The 22,996-nt window shown below is 52.7% G+C and overlaps 1 protein-coding gene across 1 annotated transcript; it reads right to left on the bottom strand.

Annotated features, from left to right (window-relative positions):
• Positions 1-2,472: 2,472 nt before the first annotated feature.
• On the bottom strand, positions 2,473-18,652 carry LOC144737783 (UV excision repair protein RAD23 homolog B-like). Its single transcript, XM_078620647.1, has 10 exons — positions 18,362-18,652; positions 13,283-13,364; positions 12,633-12,712; positions 11,686-12,020; positions 11,222-11,268; positions 9,970-10,097; positions 8,953-9,193; positions 6,229-6,362; positions 4,011-4,205; positions 2,473-3,665 (listed from the first exon to the last, which is right to left on the bottom strand). Exons 1-10 carry the CDS (start codon positions 18,425-18,427, stop codon positions 3,549-3,551), a joined length of 1,425 nt encoding a protein of 474 aa, XP_078476773.1. The 5' UTR covers positions 18,428-18,652; the 3' UTR covers positions 2,473-3,548.
• Between the last annotated feature and the right edge of the window lie 4,344 nt (positions 18,653-22,996).

Raw genomic sequence — 22,996 nt, 5'->3', positions numbered from 1 at the left:
ATATAATGTAGTATAGTAGTGTATCATGTATAGTAGTACTGTACATGCCGTACAACACGTTTGGAATCGACGGGAGTAAAGTTGGGACTTACGAACACAGACCCTAGGAACCTAACTCGTGCGTAAGTAGAGGCAGGACGATGGGCACGTTAACATTGAACGATTGATACTTAGATGGGCAGGAAAGGATCCAAGTTACAAGTCACATTTGCAAAACGTGGCTGCGGTATCCAGCACTTGATCTTCTGCTTCCAGGATATTTGTTGTTGAAGGAAGACCTCACGACGCTGTTCCAGGGGGGGTAACAAGCTTGTTGCAAAACGTTAGTTGGTGCTGAATTAACAAAGACTTTGTCGCCCCTTACAATTCCTGTTCTTGGGAAAGTTAAAAGGCAGTTTAACACCGAATAGGAGTCCTTCGCGACCAATATAATCCATAAGAGTTGTTTTGCTGGGTTAGATCGCTTGAATGTAAATGTGTCATTAAACCCGCCACCACCCGACACGACTTGTCACGTAAACAAAACGTGATGCCAATTCGTTACTAGTACAGCACTAACCGGTTGTGTGTTGGAGAGTAAACCCACTTCTACATTTACAGTTTGAGTACAGTGACGTTTCGCCTGTAATTACAACAACCAGAATCCTCAGACCCATAGAGAGATATAGACCCAGAGATACAGAGGTACCTATGTAGATACACAAGAGACCTATAGAGATACACAGAAACCCATATCTGTCAACCCATACTGTTTATTCTTATTTTTGTACAGGGAAATTTAGTTTTCAGGCCATATGGCGTACAGACCTTTCAATACGGGCCAAAAAGTATATGTTTGTGTTTCTCCCTTGTGATGGGTCTTTGTAGGATGAACTTTGAGATTTATAAGGGCACAGGGTGAGCAATACGTTCTGAATTGGTCTGTAATAAGGTAGGCACTGATAATTAAGAGGTTAACAGCAACGGAAACCCAGAGATTCGTAGGGACACACAGACCCAGAGATACACAGAGACCTAAATAGATACACAGAGACACATAGAAACCCACAGGGATACAGGGAGATACACAGAGACCCATAGAGATACACAAATACCCATATAGAGACACATAGAGACCCATAGAGACACAGGGAGACGCACAGGCCCATCGAGACCCACAGAGATACAGGGAAATACACACTCATAGAAATAGTGGCCCATAGAGACACATTGTGATAGAGACCCATAGAAACCCACAGGGATACAGGGAGATACCCAGAGACGCATAGAGATACACAGAGACTCAGATATACACAGAGACCCATAGAGATAGTGGGGGTATAACAAAACGCTGGTAACCCCATCCTAGACAGAGTGGCTGTTGCCTGAACATGATCTGTTATGAGTCTTCGGATGATTTCGGATCAGGCCGTGTACAGCGTTACACCCCCACCACACTGCTCAAGCGTGCCTGTGGTCAAGGACAGCAAGCTCACATCGGTCAAAACATCTCACCAACATCTCCCTCGGAGCAGGACAGGAACTGGGTTGCACTGTGGCCAATAAACTTGACGCAGAGGGCCAAGCCACAGTCTACAAAGCCCACGTGCAGTGTGATGGAGCATGCCTCTTCTTTGTGCTGGACAGAACGCCCCACCAACTCACTTCAACCATCTCCACAACATCCAGAGGAAGGCGCCGAAAAATTTGGTGTCGACGCATCCACCGCCAGCACGCAACTCACCATCCCCAGCCTGCATCACCGTCGCCAGGTCGCTGCTGTCCACGGTCCCCTGGTACAAAATGCTCACCAACCACTGCCCCCCCACCCCCACAAACCTTCAGGCCACACTTCCACCCCCTTATGAAAGACGCCGTTATGCACAACCCTGCTAAGTCACGCCTCCCCCCCCGCACGTCTCCAGCACATTGCTCCCTGGACAGAAGCTCCCGTCTTCACTCTGCTGTCCAGATGTGGAACTCTGCCTCCTTGATGAACGCATTGTCGGCGAGATCAACCGAATCTGGTCTTCAGGCGTTCAAATGCCGCGCACGTGGAAATCTCCTAACTTCACCACATGCCTTGTAGTGCTGGGTCTTTGGTCCTGCAGTGAACCAATGATTATATGCCGATTAGATGTAGTAATGTCTGATATGGCTGTTCACAATTGCACCCAATAAGAAAGATACACACAGTCCAATAGAGATACAGAGATTGATATACAGAGACCCATAGAGTTACACAGAGACACATAGAGACACAGGGAAACACAGAGGCACAGAGATATAGGAAGATACACAGATACCCACAGAGATACACACAGACACAGTGAGACACACAGAGACCCATAAAAACACCGTGAGACACATAGGCCCATAGAGACCCAGAGAGATACACAGAAACCCATAGACATACACACAGACACAGGGAGACAGACCCATAATGACACCGTGAGACACATAGGCCCGTAGAGATACACAGAGACCCAGGGAGACACGGGTTGAATATTTTTATTAAAATCGTTTTGAACTTCACAGCCACGAGAATCAACATGCAGTGTGACAGCCACTACTACCACAACCACTATTACCACAACCACTACTATCATCATCATCATCACAACCACAATAACTACAACCACCACTACTACCACTATCATCACCACCATCACAACCACTACTACTCATACATCCATCATCATCAATGGTTGTGGTGGTGGTTGTCAGTTGTTGTTGGTTGTGGTGGTTGTGTTTTTGGTGGTTTTCGTGGCTGTGGTGGTAGTTGTTGTGGTGGTAGTTGTGGTTGGGGTGGTTGTAGTCGTGGTTGTGGTGGTGGGTTCTTGTGGTTTTGGTGGTTGTGGTGATTGTTGTGGCGGCTGCGGTAGTTTTGGTGGTTGGTGTGGTTGTGGTTTTTGGTGGTTGTGGTGATGGTATTTGTTGTCGTGGTTATTGTTGTGGTTGTCATGGTGATTAACAATCCAAGGACCCCACACATAACCACACTTATGATAACCACGTCAATGGTAACCATGGAGATGGTAACCACGTTGATGGTAACCACAGTGAGGGTAACCACAGTGATGGGGTTATCCATAGGGGTCCCTGTGGAGATCTACAGGGGTCTAGGAGTCTCAAATCATCCATGGGCATCACTCTAGGGGGTCCTTAGGGGTCCCTTTAGGGGTCCTTGTAAGTAAGTATAGGGCTCCCCTATAGATGTCTCTGTAGGGGTTCTTGTAGGGGAGTATAGGGGTTTCTGTAGGGGTCGCTGTAGGGGTCTCTGTAGGGGTCTATGTAGGGGAGTATAGGGGTTTCTGTAGGGGTTCTTGTAGGGGAGTATAGGGGTTTCTGTAGGGGAGTATAGGGGTTTCTGTAGGGGTCTCTGTAGGGGAGTTTAGGGGTCGCTGTAGGGGTCTCTGTAGGGGTCTTTAGAGGGGGTAATTCTCCCCCCCCCCCTCTCTCTCCTCCGCCCCCCAGTCCCCCATAAGTACCCTTAGCACCCTGAGTCCCACCCTCTATCCCCTCAGCACCCTCTCAGCACCCCCCTCAGCACCCCCCTAAGCACCCCCCTAGTCATCCCCATCTCCCTGCTGCTGGAGCAGGAAATTGGCGGCCATGTTCTCATTCTTCTCACAGGCGAAGTACGCCTGGACTACGAGCCCCTCTGGGAAGCCCAGATCCTTCAGCTGCTCACCGCACCACACCGCACCACACCACACCGTACAATACCACACACAACCACACCACACACACCGCACCACACCACACCACACACCACACGGGTGGAGAGAGAGAGTGAGTGAAGTACGCCTGGACTACGAGCCCCTTTGGGAAGCCCAGATCCTTCAGCTGCTCACCGCACCACACCACACACACCACACCATTCCACACAGGTAAAGGTATTACTCACCCAGGTAGCCTGACCTACACCGCAGCTAGAGGGAGAGGTCAAGTATGCAACATCATCATCAGCATCATCAGCATCATCACCATCCCCGAGTCTCCCCAAGTCTCACCAGCAAGTCTCTTACCCTCTCTATCGCTGCTTTCTCCTGGGGCGTGACTTGGATGTAATTCACTCCACCGCCTCCACTCCCCGCCGCACCTCCCAGTCCATCGCCATCACCGCCATCATCGCCATCGTCGCCATCGTCGCCATCACCGCCGCCCCCGTCGCTGGGAGAGTTCAGCATGGAGATGAACTGTTCCTGGTGCTGGGAGATTTGCTACGGGCGGGGACAGCGGAGAGAGTTAGACCAGAGAACTACGCCGAGTGGCGTCCAGTACAAGGACAATGCAAACACGCGCTGTGATGATCATAATAACGAGCAGGAACCCGTGGAACTTCAGTGAGGATTTTACAAAGGGGGTCTCTGTTTCAAAGACATATACACACACACACAGACACACACATACACACACACATACACACACACATAGACACTCACTGTCACACGCGCACACACAGACAAAGATCCCCCGTTTCGCCTTAACAGACTGTCGGGGCGAGCGCTGTTAGCGAGCAGCTCCTAATGAAGGCCAGCACAGCACATGAGGGGGTGGGTGGCCAGGACCATGCCTTTGTCTCTCCAGTAGCGATGTTTACTACACACCACACCAGGTACTCATTTGAGGCTGAGTCGACCTAGGGGAAGCCCAGGAGCAGTGAAGATAATCGTCACTGGGGTTGGGCGCGAGGAGGAATCGAACTCGGTAGCGCTAAGCGCTGCACTACCGCTCCTGACACACAAGACACAAATCACAAACACACAGATGTAGTGACTGTGAATGTCACTGTGTGTGGTGCCGGGCTCACAAAGCCACGGCAGATAATGCGTTGTCATTACGTGCAGCCCGCTTACTGGGCGTGGTACCACCAGCCCTAGCGGGGCTTGGGTGAGCGCTGGTCAGCGTGGAGGCACCGCGTGCAGTGTGCGGTGCGGGCTCCCGGTGAGGGAGCGAGAGGGAGCGTCAGCCAAGGTTACATTGGGGCACGATACGCCGGTTGACCTGCCGACACGTCACCGGATGATATTGGAGGGGGGCCACCGGTGGACGGGGGCCGCTGGGCGGTCACGTGGTCTAAAGGAGCTCTCAGGAGCCTTCGGGAAAGAGCTCGAGAGATCTCTAAGGTGGGCGGGGCGAGGGGCGGAGCCAGCCCCAGCCCAGGGGGATATAACGGGGGGCCCGTGAGGGGCTCGGGGTTCTTCGTGTCGCTGGTGAAGAAGATCCACGGCGGGTTGAAGAAGCCTCCAGCCACGCGGTCCGGGACCCAGCTCGTGGTCCGGGCCGGGATAGCGAACCGTGTCTAGTTCTGCCGTAGTGTGGCTAGATGGGCGTTCAACACCCAAGTGTAGGTTGTGTTATGTTGTGTTGAGTTGGTGAAATAAAGTGTTGCTCCCAAGCCAACGTCTGTGACTCAGTTGGACTCACTACACGTGCACACACCCTCAACACATGCGCAGTCCCAGCGGTGACGTGAGGACTCATTACAGGATCGCAGTTGGGCGGTTCGTTCCGTCGGTGTGAGGAGGCGTTTGCAAGTTGTTTATTGGCGCAGTTTGTTTTTGCACGGGATGCGTTTTCTCCACGTTGTCGTAAGTGGCGGCGCTTTCGCCCAATGGGTGTTGTCCACTTACGATCATTGGGCCAATGAACGGGCCTCGGGAACAGAACCGGCTCGTAAGGTGGGGACTGCTCGTAATGAGTGATGATGGTGGTGCGTGGCAAATAACGTCGCATTTTCAGCACGGGGGTTACTAATTATTGCACGGACAGGGCGTCTCGCTATTATTTTATTATCATAAGTTTGTATCGCCGCGTTCACAGGTCATGTGTGCTACGTGACGGAACACTCAGCAAGGAGCCAGCCAGCCTGTGCGATGGTTGCTCAGTAAAATTGCGTTAAGGAGACCCATCGAAAGCGCCGATTGGTTGCAGCGCTTGACGTCACCACGACCAACCAGCCAATTAGAGGGCAGAGCGTTACAGAAAAAAGTCTCTTAGCGTATGTCTATAGAAGATAAATGATGATGATCTACGCATTGCCATTGTAACTGATTTGCATGCAACAGAGCTAGAGCCTCCTCCTTTATGGCGGAGAGGTGCAGGGAGACACGGGGAAACTCGGGGAGACACGGGGAGACACGGGAAAACTCGGGAAAACTCGGGAAAACTCGGGGAAACGCGGGGCGACGTGAGGAGGTGCGGGGAGACACGGAGAGATGCGGGGAGACTGGGGCAGGGTACCTGCAGGAGTTGGGGATTTTCCCGTCCCAGCTGCTGCAGCAGAGCGGGGAGCAGGGAGGGATTCTGCTGCAGAACCACCCTCATCTGCTGAAACTGGGGCTGGGAGCGCAGGAACTCCAGAGGATTCGATGCGGCTGTAGTGGGACACCATGACCACCACCAAAATCAACATCACCACCAACACCACCACCATCACTGTCAACACCACCATCACCACCACCTTCAACATCACCACCATCAACATCAATATCACCAACACCACCACTATCATCACCACCACAACCAATACCCGCCATTCGCCACTAAGTGATGGTGATATCATCACCATCACGTGAAGTGTAACAGGAGATCACGGGACAGACGCTGCAGGTGCCATGGGTTGACTGAGTGAGCTGACTGGTAGATGCATCAGCTGTGCTCCCTACTGTGCCAACTTGCTGTGTTTTAGCCGCCCGGCGCTCTGCTCGTTATTGTGAGCGTCGCTCATCTGCCCTCCGATGTTGCTGAAGGGCGACTGCCTCCCACTGCCCAGTAGCATCCTTCACCAGCCTCCTCCACAGAGGCCGATCTTGACACCGCTGGTACCAGTCGTCGGCAAGTCCACTCAGCTCCACGTCCTCCTGTACCACATCACTCCATCTCTTCTCTAGCCCGTTCCGTGCACGTTTAGCCCCCTCGATCCGGCCGAACAAAAGCTGCTTGGGCATGCGGTGGCTGGGCATGCGGGCTACATGACCCAGCCAACGCAGCCTTGCCTGCCGGAGCAGCTGAATGATGGGAATGTGTCCAGATATTTCAAGGATTTGTGGGCTCCTCACACAATCCAGCCTGGTTAAACCCAGAATGGATTGTAGGAATGCCTCTTAGTGGCACGCTCCAGGATCAGCAGCAGAGCCTCCAATGCAGCAATCACAAGATAATCAGCATACAATCAGCGAGGCTGACCAATAGGGAGCAATCCCTTGACCGCACCTGGGCATCGATCAGCCTCCGATTGTACCTGTACCAGATGGAAATTTCTCTGGTACAGACATAGAAGGCTTAACGAATGTGGTTAAAATAGATGTTAAATAATGTGGGAGCCAGAGGACATCCCTGTCACACCCAAAGGTGAACAGGAAATGACTACGACTCCCGGTCACGTAATTTTACCCAGCCCTGCCTACCATCATGAGGGTTCTTAATGATTGTGAGCAGAGTCAGGGACTCAGAAAGAACGAAGAACCCAGAGCCCAGATCTACTGATGGTATCATAAGCCTTGACCAGGTCAATAAAGTAGAGATGTAGGTCCTGTTGGAATTCCCTACATAGAGCCTGTACCACACACAGCGTGTAACACACCCAACAACCGCCATTCGCCACTAAGTGGCGTTGACGTCACCACGACGCTTGTGCCAGGCCATGTGCACCTTGAGGCCACGTGAAGTGTCGAACGCCCGCTGGCAGGAGGTCACGGGGCAGACCCAGATGCCACAGGTCGACTGACTGAGACGACTGGCTGATGCACCACCTGTGCCCCCTACTGTGCCAACTTGTTGTGCTTTAGTCACCCGGCGCTCCGCTCGTTGTTGTGAGCGTCGCTCCTCCGCCCTCCGTTGTTGTTGGAGGGCAACTGCCTCCAACTGCCCAGTAGCGTCCTTCACGAGCCTCCTCCAGAGGCCGATCTTGACACCGCTGGTACCAGCCATCGGCAAGTCCACTCAGCTCCACGTCCTCCTGTACCACATCACTCCATCTCTTCTCTAGCCCGTGCCGCGCCCGTTTAGCCCCCTCGATCCGGCCGACAAAAGCTGTTTAGGCATGCGGTGGCTGGGCATGTGGGCTACGTGACCCAGCCAACGCAGCCTTGCCTGCCGGAGGAGCTCAGCGATGGGACTTTGCCCAGATCTTTCAAGGATTTTTGAGCCAAACCCAGGATGGATCATAGGCAGACCAGCCTAAATGTTTCTAACCGGCGAAGATGTTCCATTAGGGGGGTCCACGTTTCGCAAGCGTAGAGAAGGGAGGGAATGACCGTGGCCGAGAAGACCTGAAGCTTCATGCGGAGCGATAGACCAGGTAGCTTGCACACAGCGTTGCGCGACCGATGAAAAGATGCCGCTCGACTGATTCGGAGTGAGACCTCTGCTGTTAAACCGGAGCCAGTCATGAGCACTCTGCCAAGGTATGGGAAACTCTCCACTCTCTCCACAACTGCCCCATCACCGATTGGGAGTTATGGGATGGAGTGTCCGATGGTACAAAATACCCAGGCAGGTGCTTAGTTTTGGTGGGGCTGATGGTAAGGCCCCACCTTTTGGTGGCAAGCTCCAGGTTCAGCAGCAATGGCCTCCAACTCCTGCTCTGAGTGAGCAGCAATCACCAGATCATCGGCATACATACCATGGTTGAGCAATAGGGAGCCATCCCTTGACCGCACCCGGGCATCGATCAGCCTCCCATTGTATCTGTACCAAATGGAAATTCCTCCGATACAGCTATTGAAGGCTTGACGAACTACGTGGTCAAAATAGGACATCCCTGTCGCACCCCAAGGTGTAAAGGGAATGGCTCCGACTCCCGGCCACGTAGTTTAATCCGGGTCTGCTTACCATCTTGAATGATCGTGAGCAGAGGGTCAAGGACAAACACACACTGCCTGTACCACTCACACAAAGACACCAAACACACATCACCACCACCATCACCACTATCAACACCATCAACATTAACACCACCATCACCTGTGTTCTGTCTCCGCTGGGGTAAAGGCTGTGAAGCTGCTGCTGCTGCTGCAGGCGTTGAGGTTGAGGAGGTGGTGGTGGTGGTGGTTGAGGGAGGTGAGGAGGTGGTTGAGGAGGAGGTGGTCGTGGTGGCAGTGGAGGTGGAGGAGGTGGTGGTGGGATCCGTGGGGACATCCACGGTAAGAGACGGAGCCACAGCATGAACGGATTCCGGAGCTGATCCCGAAGAACCTGGGATGCCCTGCGGACGCGAGGAGAATCAGGGAGTCACGGGGAGTCTTGGGGAGACATTAGGAGACACAGGGAGACGCAGAGAGACTTAGGGAGATGCGGGGAGACTCGGGGAGAGACGGGGAGACTCAGGGAGAGACAGGAAGCTCAGCGAGTGAGTGATTCTATGAGTGAGTGAGTCTATGAGTGAGTCTATGAGTGATTCTATGAGTGAGTGAGTCTATGAGTGAGTCTATGAGTGAGTCTATGAGCGAGTGAGTCTATGAGCGAGTGAGTCTGTGAGTGAGTGAGTCTATGAGTGAGTGAGTGTATGAGTGAGTCTATGAGTGAGTGAGTGTATGAGTGAGTCTATGAGTGAGTGAATCTATGAGTGAGTGAGTCTATGAGTGAGTCTATGAGCGAGTGAGTGTATGAGTCTATGAGTGAGTGAGTCTATGAGTGAGTCTATGAGTGAGTCTATGAGCGAGTGAGTCTATGAGTGAGTCTATGAGCGAGTGAGTGTATGAGCGAGTCGATGAGTGAGTCTATGAGTGAGTGAGTCTATGAGTGAGTCTATGAGCGAGTGAGTGTATGAGTGAGTCTATGAGCGAGTGAGTCTATGAGTGAGTCTATGAGCGAGTGAGTCTATGAGTGAGTCTATGAGCGAGTGAGTCTATGAGTGAGTGAGTCTATGAGTGAGTGAGTCTATGAGCGAGTGAGTGTATGAATGAGTCTATGAGCGAGTGAGTCTATGAGTGAGTGTATGAGTGAGTCGATGAGTGAGTGAGTCTATGAGCGAGTGAGTACCGTAAGCAGGTATTCCACCGCTCTGTCTGGGTTGTTGTAGCTTGCCCTCAGAGCAGACACGACTTTGGATCTTTCATATCCCATAGACACCATCTCTTGTACCATCTGTTCATAGGCCTGGCCAGTCACTGAGACACACAGAGACACACACAGAGACACTCGCAAAGAGAAACAGAGACACTTACAGAGATGCACAGAGACACACAGGGACACACGGAGCCACACAGAGCCACATGGAGGCACACAGACACTCGCAGAGACAGAGAGACAAATGTAGACACATCGAGACACACGGAGACATGCAGACACTCGCCGAGACATACACAGACACACAGAGACACTCACAGAGCCACAGAGACACACAGAGATACAGAGACACTCACAGAGCCAGAGACACACACAGAGACACACACAGAGACACTCACAGAGCCAGAGACACACACAGAGACACACATAGACACTCACAGAGCCACAGAGACACACAGACACACACATACACTCACAGAGACACACAGAGACACATAGAGATACACAGCGATACTCACAGAGCCACAGATACTCACAGAGCCACAGAGACACACATACACTCAGACACAGAGACCCACCGAGACACTCACAGACCCACAGAGACACTCGCAAAGCCACAGAGACACTCACGGACACAAAGCGATACACAGAAACACTCACATAGCCACAGAGACACACAGATACACTTACAGAGCCACAAGGACACAGACACACAGATATATTCACAGAGACACACAGACACACAGAGACACACAGAGACACTTACAGAGCCACACACAGACACACAGAGACACTCACAGAGACACACATACACACAGAGACACACAGACAGAGATACACAGAGACAGACACACAGATATACAGAGACACACACAGACAGACAGAGACACAAACACACAGAGACACTTAGAGCCACAAACACACAGAGACACACAAAGAAATGCACAGAGACACTCACAGAGCCAGAGACACACACAGACAGTAGTGATGGTGGTGGTGATGATGATCATGGTGGTGATGTTGGTGATGATGGTGTTGTTGATGGTGACGTTGATGGTGATTTTGATGATGGTGGTGGTGATGGTGATGTTGGTGGTGATGGTGATGTTGATGGTGGTGGTGGTGGTGGTGTTGATGGTGGTGTTGATGGTGATGTTGATGGTGGTGCTGATGGTGGTGGTGATGATGGTGGTGATGTTGATGATGGTGGTGTTATTAATTTTACCCAGAGCCGATGCAGCCTCCTTTGCCAGGTTTTGATTTCCAATATCACTGCAACATCAACATCACCATCAACATCACAATCGCTATCACCATTAACAACATTACCATCAAAAACACGATCGCTATCACCATCGACATCACCATCGACATCACCATCGACATCACCATCGACATCACCATCGACATCACCATCGACATCACCATCGACATCACCATCGACATCACCATCGACATCACCATCGACATCACCATCGACATCACCATCAACATCACCATAAACATCACCATCAACATCACCATCACCACCATAAACATCACCATCAACATCACCATCAACATCACCGCCAAAAACATCACCATCAACACTCCCACCCTCACGAATATGAATAACAATTGACCACGCCAAACCCTCATGAATATAAATGAAGCTTGACCACGCCCACATGAATAGTAATGAGCTCTCACCTCCCAGCCACCTCCTGCTCCTCCTCCCCTGGGGGCGTGGCCTCCTCCCCTGGGGGCGTGGCCTCCCCCACCCCAGGCCCCTCCCCCGTGGGCGTGGCCTCCACCACTTCGGGCCCTGCCTCTTTTTCTTCGAGGGTAGCGGGGGGTATGGCTGGGGTGGGGGTGGGTGTGGCCGGGGTAGGCGTGGCCTGCCCTTGTATGGGCGTGGTGGGCGTGGCCGGCCCAGGGGTGGGCGTGGCCGGGGGGGTGGTTGCCGGGGTGGTTGCCGGGGCTGGGGGGATGGGGGGAGGGGCTTCGGTGGGGGCCGGGGGGATGGGGGGAGGGGCTGGCTTGGGCTGAGGGGGGAGGAGAGGGGGGGAGAAGGGAGGGAGGGGGAATAGGAGACATCAACATCATCATCACCACCATCAACATCAACATGACCATCACCATCAATATCAACATCACGGTCAACATCACCATGGACACCTTCTAGCCATACCTCACCCCGGTTGCTATGGGTGCCTCACCCCGGTTGCTATGAGGACCACACCCCGGTTGCTAATGGGCCCACATTCAAGTTGCAATGGGTATCTCACCTAGGTTGCTATGGGTATCTCACCTCGGTTGCTATGGGTGCCTCACCCCAGTTGCTAATGGGACCACATTCTGGTTGCTATGGGTACCTCACCCCAATTGCTATGGGTATCTCATCCCAGTTGCTATGGGTACCACACCCAGGTTGCTAATGGGCCCACATTCAAGTTGCTATGGGTATCTCACCTCGGTTGCTATGGGTGCCTCACCCCAGTTGCTAATGGGACCAAATTCTGGTTGCTATGGGTACCTCACCCCGGTTGCTATGGGTATCTCACCCCAGTTGCTATGGGTACCACACCCCGGTTGCTAATGGGCCCACATTCCAAGTTGCTATGGGTACCTCACCCCGGTTTCTATGGGTATCTCACCTTGGTTACCATGACGACCACGAAGCTCTTCTCGTCAATATTGTAGTCACAGACTGCAGACTCATCGCTCAGAATCTTACCTGGGGTCACACACAGAGAGAGACAGACAGCACACGTCAGGGGTACGAGCCGGTGTCTCACCGCCAGCGTCTCACTACAGAACCTGCCACTAACAGCCTGCTAGAGGCGAATAGGGGGGAACAGGCGAGTGGGTAGGTGAGTGGGTGGGTTGGTGCGTAGGTGCAGAGGGAGGTGAGTAGATAAGTGAGTGGGTAAGCGAGTGGGTAAGCGAGTGGGTGAGTACGGATGTAGGTGAGTAGGCAGAAGGTAGTAAGTAGGTGAATAGGTAGCTGAGTAGATGAATAGGGAGGTTAGTAGGTGAATAGGTGAGTAAGTGAATAGGGAGGTCAGTAGGTGAGCAATTATGTGAGCAGGTGAGTAGGTAGGCGAGTAGGTAGTTGAGTAGGTAGGTGAGTAGGTAGGTGAGTAGGTAGGTGAGTAGGTAGGTGAGTAGGTAGGTGACCAAGTAAGTGAGCAGGTGAGTAGCTAGGTGAGTAGGTAGGTGAGGTGAGTAGGTAGGTGAGTAGGTAGGTGAGCAGGTGAGTAGGTATGTGAGTAGGTAGATGAGTAGGTAGGTGAGTAGGTAGTACCGGCGTAGATGAGCTTCTGGGAGTCGGCTGGGAAGGCCTCACTGCCTCGCTCCTCCTCAATCCTCACCTTGAGCTCCCGCACCTGGGGGAGGGGCACGGTGAGCAGTGGTGAGGATGTGGGTCTCTGTGTGTGTGTACATTCAGGAGGTCCGGTGGACCGGTTCTGGCTCCTGCCACCATGAGGGGTGGACAGTCCTCTACTCGGGGCAGGAGACTGCCAAACAACAGGGTGTGGCTCTTCTTCTGAACAAAAGAATGAAGGGGGCGTGGGAGCGTGGCGGTGAGGTGTGGGAAGCTGTAAGCCCCAGGATACTTTGGGCTCGCCTTCCCATCAACCAGAGGCGAGGAGTGGTGGTCGTGGTTACTTATGCCCCCACCGAAGACGAACATCCGTGGAGGGATGCAGGCAAAGCCGATGAGTCAGACGCTTTCTATGACCTCCTGTCACAGGTGCTGGCTAAAGTGGCCACTCGGGACAGAGTCATCTTGTTGGGTGACTTCAATGCCCGAGTTGGTCATGATGCTGGCACCTGGTCTGGAGTGATTGGAAGGCATGGGCCAGATCAGCTCAATAACAACGGTAGGAGGCTGCTAGATTTTTGTGCAGCCCATGGGCTTGTAATTACCAACACGCTCTTCCGGCATCGGCGCATCCACACAACATCATGGATGCATGCCGGGTCCAAGCAAGAACATCTGCTGGACTACATAGTGACGGACCAGCGGATGCGAGCCCATGTCCTTGACACCAGGACCTACCGTGGAGCTGATCTGCCCTCTGACCATCGACTAGTCATCTGTAAGATGCGCCTGCCATTTTTCCACTCCGGTGGTGGGTGTACACCCAGGACCCCATTCCAACCAAAAGTGGCCTGGTCTCAGCTAGCTGATGAAAGTTACAAGCGAGAATTTCATCATTGCTTGCAGCTGGGGTTGGCATCGTCCCCCACTCCACCTGATGTCGAGGGTAAATGGGCGAGGTTTAAGACTGTGACTCATGCAGCTGCAATGGCTGCTTTGGGTACGCGGTCCAGACCTCCCCAGAAACCCTGGCTGACGGAGGAGGTGTTCAGGTTAATTGAGAAAAAGCGACAGGCCCACTCTCATAGCCTACAGCATCCCACGTCAGAGAATGAGGAGGTTTACCGCAGCCTTCGCTCGGAGGTTCGGAGAGCCGTAAGGCGCTGTAAGGATGGGTGGTGGTCGCGGGTTGCTGAGGAGATGGAGTCTGCCTCAGTGGCCCGCGATCACAAATCACTATTTAACTCCATCAAAAAAATAACCTGCAGCGCCACACCTATTACCATCATTAGAGGAAAAAACGGTGATCCAATCTCCGACCCCCAGGAACAGGTTTGCAGATTTGCTGAGCATTTCTGTGAGGTCCTGGGGGAGGGAAAATCTCTCAGCCAGGAAAACATCATGGCACAAAGTGGGGATAACCCTTCTGAGGCTGCGGTGCCTCAAATATTGGAAGAGGTCACCCCCTGTGAGTGGCTGGCTGAGGTACCAGCTGTTGAGGAAGTACTGAGGGCGATCCGGAGTCTGAGACCAGGGAAGGCACCGGGCAGAGATGATCTCCCAAGCGAAATGCTGAGGGAGGGTGGCGTTTGTGCACAGACTGCCCTATATGACATCATAACAACAGTCTGGACCACTGGACGGGTTCCGCAGGACTGGAAGGATGCCCTGGTGGTCCCCCTCTTTAAGAAGGGGGACCGTACCGACTGTAACAACTACAGGGGCATCTCACTCCTCAGTGTGCCGGGTAAGGTCCTGGTAAGGATTATTCAACATCGCCTTGCTAGGCACGCTGAGGAGAGGATTGCGGAGCCCCAATGCGGCTTCAGGAAAGGGCGGTCCTGCACAGATGCCATATTTTCTGTCCGTCTGCTACAACAGAGGTGTAGGGAATTCCAAAAAGACCTACATCTCTGCTTTATTGACCTGGTCAAGGCCTATGATACCATCAGTAGGACTGGGCTCTGGGTTGTTCTTCGTGCTTTCGGAGTCCCTGACCCTCTGCTCACGATCATTAAGGACCTTCATGATGGTGAGCGGGCCCGGGTAAAACTACGTGGCCGGGAGTCGGAGCCTTTCCCTGTACACCTTGGGGTGCGACAGGGATGTCCTCTGGCTCCCACATTATTTAACATCTATTTCGACTGCGTAGTTCGTGAAGCCTTCAATAGCTGTACCGGGGGAATTACCATTTGGTACAGATATAATGGGAGGCTGATCGACGCCCGGGTGCGATCAAGGGATGGCTCCCTATTGGTCAACCACGTTATGTATGCCGATGATTTGGTAATAGCTGCTCATTCAGAAGAGGAGTTGGAGACGCTGCTGCTGAGACTGGAGTGTGCCACTAAGAGGTGGGGCCTTACCATCAGCCCCACCAAAACTAAGCACCTGCCTGGGTATTTTGTACCATCGGGCACTCCACCCCCACAACTCCCAATCGGTGATGGGGCAGTTGTGGAGAGAGTGGAGAGTTTCCCATACCTGGGCAGTGTGCTTATGACCGGCTCCAGTTTATCAGCAGAGGTCTCACTCCGAATCAGTCGAGCGGCAATATCTTTTCATCGGTTGCGTAACGCTGTGTGGAAGCTACCTGGTCTGTCGCTCCGCACGAAGCTTCAGGTCTTCTCGGCCACGGTCATTCCCTCCCTTCTCTACGCTTGCGAAACGTGGACCCCCCTAGTGGAGCATCTTCGCCGGTTGGAAACATTTAGGCTGGCCTGCCTACGATCCATCCTGGGTTTAACCAGGCTGGATTGTGTGAGGAGCTCACAAGTCCTTGAAAGATCTGGGCAAAGTCCCATCAGTGAGCTCCTCCGGCAGGCAAGGCTGCGTTGGCTGGGTCATGTAGCCCGCATGCCCAGCCACCGCATGCCTAAACAGCTTTTGTTCGGCCGGATCGAGGGGGCTAAACGGGCGCGGCACGGGCTAGAGAAGAGATGGAGTGATGTGGTACAGGAGGATGTGGAGCTGAGTGGACTTGCCGATGACTGGTACCAGCGGTGTCAAGATCGGCCTCAGTGGAGGAGGCTCGTGAAGGACGCTACTGGGCAGTTGGAGGCAGTCGCCCTCCAACAACAACGGAGGGCGGAGGAGCGACGCTCACAGCAACGAGCGGAGCGCCGGGTGGCTAAAGCACAGCAAGTTGGCACAGTAGGGGGCACTGGTGGTGCATCAGCAAGTCATCTCAGTCAGTCGACCCGTGGCACCTGGGTCTGCCCCGTGACCTCCTGCCAGCGGGCGTTCGACACTTAACGTGGCCTCAAGGTGCACATGGCCTGGCACAAGCGTCGTGGTGACGTCACCGCCACTTAGTGGCGAATGGCGGTTGTCTGAGTGTCTGTGTGAGTATCTGTGTCAGTGTGTGAGTGTCTGTGAGTGCGTGAGTGTCTGTGTGAGTGTCTGTGAGTGTGTGTCTGTGTGTGAGTGTCTGTGAGAGTGAGTGTCAGTGTGTGAGTGTCTGTGAGAGTGTCAGTGTGTGAGTGTCTGTGTGTGAGTATCTGTATGAGTATCTGTGTAAGTGTGTGAGTGTCTGTGTGTGAGTGAGTGTCTGTGTGAGTGTCTGTGAGGGTGTGTGTCTGTGTGTGAGTGTCTGTGAGAGTGAGTATCAGTGTGTGAGTGTCAGTGTGTGAGTGTCTGTGTTTGAGTGTGTTAGTGTCAGTGTGTGAGTGTCTGTGTGAGTATCTGTGTCAGTGTGTGTGTCTGAGAGTGTCAGTGTGTGAGTGTCTGTGTGTGAGCATCTGTATGAGTATCGGTGTCAGTGTGTGAGTGTCTGTGTTTGAGTGTCTGTGTGTGAGTGAGTGTCTTTGTGTGAGTGTCTGTGTGTGAGTGTGTGAGTGTCTGTGAGAGTGAGTGTCAGTGTGTGAGTGTTTGTGTGTGAGTATCTGTGGGAGTGAGTGTCAGTGTGTGAGTGTCTGTGTCAGTGTGCGAGTGTCTGTGAGAGTGTCAGTGAGTGTCTGTGTGAGTGAGTGTCAGTGTGTGAGTGTCAGTGTGTGAGTATCTGTGTCAGTGTGTGAGTGTCTGTGTGTGAGTATCTATGAGTATCTGTGTCAGTGTGTGAGTGTCTGTGAGAGTGTCTGTGTGTGAGTATCTGCGTGAGTATCTGTGTCAGTGTGTGAGTGTCTGTGTCTATATTTGGCTGATGATGTTAGGCATGATTACTGCGCACGTGATTCGAACTATGTTGATGCTGTTGATGTTGTTGGTGATGGTATTGATGGTGATCCTGATCGTAGTTATGTTAGTTACATCAATAGTGATGTTGATGTTAGTGGTGCTGTTGATGTAAGTGGTGGCGATGTTATTGCTGATAATGTTTATGCTGCTAGTGATGATATTGATGTTAGTGGTGGTGATGATATTGATGGTGGTGATGATGTTGATGATGTAGGTGGTGATGGTGTTGGTGTTTGTGATGAAGGTGATGGTCATGATGATGATGTAGGTGATGATGTAGGTGATGATGGTGGTGATGGTGTTAGTGTTGATGTAGGTGATGGTGGTGTTTGTGATGCTGTCGATGTAGGTAGTGATGGTGATGATGTTGATGGTAGTGATGTTGATGGTGATGATGTAGGTGTTGATGATGTTGATGGTAGTGATGTTGATGGTGATGATGTAGGTGTTGATGGTGTTGATGATGTTAATGGTGACAGTGATGATGTTGGTGATGTTGATGATGTAGATGGTAGTGATGTTGATGGTGATGATGTAGGTGTTGATGATGGTAGTAATGATGATGTAGGTCATGGTAGTGAAGGTGATGGTGGTGATGTTGATGGTGTTGAGGGTAGTGATGGTGTAGGTGTTGTTGTAGGTAGTGATGTTGGTGATAGCGATTATGTACAGTATGTAGTAATGGTGTTGACGATGTTGGTGATGTAGGTGATGATGGAGGTGATGGTAGTGATGTAGATAATGATGGCGATGGCAGTGATGGTGTTGATGGTGATAATGTTAATGGTGTTGAAGATGTAGGTATTGATGTTGTTTATGATGGTGGTGGTGGTGGTGATGTTGGTAATGATGTTGATGGATGTAGCGATGCCATCCTCTCACCGTTCTCGTCCCCTCGATCTCCACACGGAATGTCTGCTGCTGGAGCGTCTTCAGCGTCACGATCATCGTGATGGTAGTGATGTGGTGGTGATGGTGATGATGATGGTGGTGATGATGGTGGTGATGGCGTTCTTGATGTTGCTGTTGTTGATGATGTTGTTGCTGATGTTGATGATGTTGTTGATAATAATATTGTCGCTGATGATGATGTTGTAGTTGCTAATAATGATGATGTTGCTGATGATGTTGCGGCCTTCACGCAGCCACCATTACTCAGCGCGCGCTGACGTCAACGCGCACGGAAGAGGCAGTGCGAGATGACGTCCGCACGCTAGTCGTACGCGCTGACGTCACCGTTCCGCGCTCGCGCTTCTTCCGTGACGTCATCACGCTAGTCGTACGCGCTGACTTCACCGTTCCGCGCTCGCGCTCGTGACGTCGCCGCGGAACCGGGGGAGCCCGTGCGCGGTGACGTCACGACCCCCGCACGATGCTGCCTCGCCAACGGAAGTGTCGCTTGCGCGTTGACGTCACCATTAATCTCGCGGTGACGTCATCGCTGGCGAAGGAGCCAGAGCGCGATGACGTCTGCGCGTACAACGCGCGTGACGTCGCCATGCGCGGATCGGCCCCACGCTGCCCGGTGACGTCAGAGCGTAAGACTAGCGGGATGACGTCAATGCGCAAATCGCGTGACGTCACCACGCACGGAAAACACCGTGCGCGGTGACGTCACGCACGGCTAGCCGAGTCGGGGTCAAACTCTCCCCGCTTTGTCACCCTCCCCGCTGTGTCATCCTCCCCGCTGTGTCACCCTCCCGCCACCACCACCACCGCCACAAGATTGTTTGACGGGGGCGTTGCGAATCGCGGGGAAAAAATTGTTGCGAAGAGAACGAAAACCAACGAACGAGACGAGACGTGTCCTGGCAAAAAGAACATTCAGACGCATGCAGCTCTGGAGCCGCAGGTCACCGAGCCCTGCTTTTACCCTTGAGCCAAGAACGTGCGGTCAGGGGAGGCAGGGGGAGGCAGTGCCTCACCTGCCATACTCCAATGAAAATCGCTGTTACGAAAAAATAAATAAATAAAACATTTCTGATTTTTTTCACTGATCTGTGCTATAGATGTCATCCCTGTACGATTCCAATCATGACAAAGAGATAGTAGCGGGCACGCGCTTATTGCCCGCGCTCCATCCAGTTACTGAGGGGTTGCGCAATCAGAGGGGAGGCTGAGCTCGTCGCTGCCTCACCTCTCGTCTCTCTTCTCTCCCTGTATTTGCAGCGGAGCTCCGCAAATCTGGCGATTTTGACTATAAATAATTAGAATCGTACAGAAATTACATTTATAACACAGATCAGTGGGGGGGGGGGGAAATAAAACATTTTATTTGATTATTTTTTACTTTTCGTAACAGCTAATTTCATTGGAGTATGGCAGGTGAGGCTCTGCCTCCCCCTGCCTCCCCTGACCGCACGTCACTGCCTTTCACCCGCGGTGGCTCGCAGATTTAACACCGTCGGCTTTCGCGACCAAAAACGAAACATTCGAGTGAGATTTTGGCACGCTGCATTAAAATACAGAAACGAATATCAGCCACTAAAGATGAATGCCGATGAGTGGGGAAGCCCGATTGTGCAAATGTACCGCCTATAATAGGGGCAACGAAATAGGAGAAAGGGAGTGGAGCCACAAGGCCTCATCCATCGTGGGAGTGTGGAGCAGCCACGCGCAGCGCTGCCGAACAGTGCAGCCCGAGACGCCGTGAGTGCCGTACCTGGGGCTGAGTGCGCTGTTGTGGAGTGACTCATGCAGCCAGCTGTGATGGCTGCAGGGTTTGGTGGCACATGTTGTTTATTGTGAAAATTCGGTCACAGTTCCTATGATCACTGTTTCATTACTTTTATGGCTTTATTTTGGTGATTTCGAAAACGTTTTTTGGTTTGGCCATGTTTGTTTGTTGGAGTATGGAGTTAGACTGATGGCCTTAATATAAGTTGTCTTGTGGTTGTTGTTGTTTGACTTGCATCCCACTGGGATTTTTGCACGCAGCGTTGGTGTGCGGTGCTTTTTTCTGGAATATTTTGCTGTCTTTTCCTGGATTTTCTGTTTGCACTTAAGTCACATGGTCACTTTAAGATCTTCTTGGTTCTTTCGGTAAAGTCACGTAGAAGGGAAATAATAAAAATAAAACATAATAAAATACAATTTTCACGACGTTTCGGCCACAACGCAAGCAGCCGTCCTCAGGTGAAGAACAGGGCTGTCATTAGGACGCTGTCTTTCCGACAGCCCTGTTCTTCACCTGAGGACGGCTGCTTGCGTTGTGGCCGAAACGTCGTGAGAATTGTATTTTATTGTTTTATTTTTATTATTTTATTATTTCCCTTCTACGTGACTTTACCGAAAGAACCAAGAAGATGAATCCCTGCAGTCACGAAAGCTTTAAATCGAAATTCACTTTAAGATATTTTCTTGTTCTCGTTCATGTGTTTGCTTGTTGCGTGTGCACCCGATTCAAGAGCCGAATGGCTCACAGGGCTACACCTAATAAATGAAACGGAGAGGTGTGGGTCCTGTCTCTACTGCTGGAGTGGGGAGAGACAACTTCAAGAGCTGGGGGTGAGCAGCGTCGACTCGGTTGGGAGTGCGTGGACTCGCTAAGCCGAGAACGACGAGAATGTCAATAGCTGCAAGTGCCTCCCCTTCAGCTTTCATGCGTAGGGGGACGCCCCCCCCCCCCAGTCACACAGCGTCACAAAAAGTCAGACCCCCCCCCCCCTCAAATATGACTTCACAAAGCTCTGCCCCCCCTCCCCCACAAAAAATAAAACATGCTTCAAGTCGCTTTAAACTATTGTCATCGTAGTGCGTATTTAATGTGCCGCTGCACTCTGATGTTGTAGGAGAAAACAATTAATAAAAAGTCTATTTAACTAAGTAGAACGTGTTGTCTTTATTCATTTAAAGTTGCGCATTTTGATGTGACGTCACATTTCTCACCCCCCCCCCCATCGTCACAAATGTCTGACCCCCCCCCCAGCTCACCGATGGGACTTTGCCCAGATCTTGCCCAGACTCGCACACACAGACTCATACACACACAGACTCACAAAAGACACACACTCATCCACTCACTCACCCATTCTGTGTCTGTCTGTCTCTCTCGCTGTTCCTCGCTCTATCTTTCTGTTGTATCTCTCTGTCTCTCTATCTGTAGCACTCACCCACCCACTCACTATGTCTCTCTGCATATCTCTGTTTCCATCTCTATGTCTGTCTCTCACCCAGCCACTCACTCACTCTCTCTGCCTGTCTCTGTCTCTCTCTGTCGGTGTCTCATCCTCATCTGTCCCACCCCCCCCCATCTGTCTGCCACTCACCCCAGGCGGTGACGCTGTGGTACCGCGCCCCCCCCCCGTCCCGAGGTGCTGCTGGGCTCTCCCCGCCACTCCGCAGCGGTGGCCGTGGAGGCCGCTGTGCAGGAGTCTGTACTGTGGTTTCTGTACTGTGGAGTCTGTACCGTGTCTCCCGCATCTTCCGGTGAGACGGTCGTAGCTACTCTGGACTCTGTACTGTCGAATTACCATAGACTCAGCACTGCCCAAAGACTCAACACTGCCCACAACAACACTGCCCACAAACTCAACACTGCCCATAGACTAACACTGCCCATAGACTCAACACTGCCCATCTCTCTCTCCCCGTGTCCCTCTCTCCCTGTCTCTCTCCCCGTGGAGGCTCTGCCCAACTTCCAGACGTCTATCCCCAAGTGGATGGGCAGCACCCTGGGCAGCTCCGTCAAGACGCTGAACCCTGCCGGCCTGGACTTGCTGAGCGTGAGTCACCCACGCAGACAGTCAGTCACTCACACATTCATTCACCCGCTCATTCACCCACCCACCCACTCAGCCCCCCACCAACTCACTCACCAACTCACCCACCCACCAACTCACTCACCACCTCACCCTCCCACCTACCCACTCAGCCACCCACCAACTCACTTCCTCCCCCACTCACTCAACCATCCACCAACTCACTCACTCCCTCACCAAATCACCTACCCACCAAGTCACCCACCCACCAAGTCACCCACCCACTCACTCACCACCTCACCCACCCAGCCACCCACGAACTCACTTCCTCCCCCACTCACTCAACCACCCACCAACTCACTCACTCCCCCACCAAATCACCTACCCACCAAGTCACCCACCCACCAACTCACTCATTCAAATAACGATCAGCACCACATCTCATGAGGCTGCAGATTTATTTTAGTGAACACAGAAAATCACTCCCCGTGTCTCACCCCCCCCGTGTGTCACACACCCCCGTGTCTCACCCTCCCGTGTCTCACCCCCCCCCCCCGTGTTTACCCTCCCCACCCCCGTGTCTCTCTCCCTGTGTCTCACCCCCCCCCGTGTCTCACCCTCCCCCCCCGTGTTTACCCTCCCCACCCCCCGTGTCTCTCTCCCTGTGTCTCACCCCCCCCCCGTGTCTCACCCTCCCCCCCCCGTGTCTCTCTCCCTGTGTCTCACCCTCCCCCCCCCCGTGTCTCTCTCCCTGTGTCTCACCCCCCCCCCCGTGTCTCACCCTCCCCCCCCCGTGTCTCTCTTCCTGTGTCTCCCC

This window comes from Lampetra planeri, chromosome 74, assembly GCF_965212315.1.
Source record: "Lampetra planeri chromosome 74, kcLamPlan1.2.h2, whole genome shotgun sequence".
NCBI lineage: Eukaryota > Metazoa > Chordata > Hyperoartia > Petromyzontiformes > Petromyzontidae > Lampetra > Lampetra planeri.
Note: the sequence above shows the minus strand (reverse complement) of the source record. Positions and strands in the feature narration are given on the sequence as shown.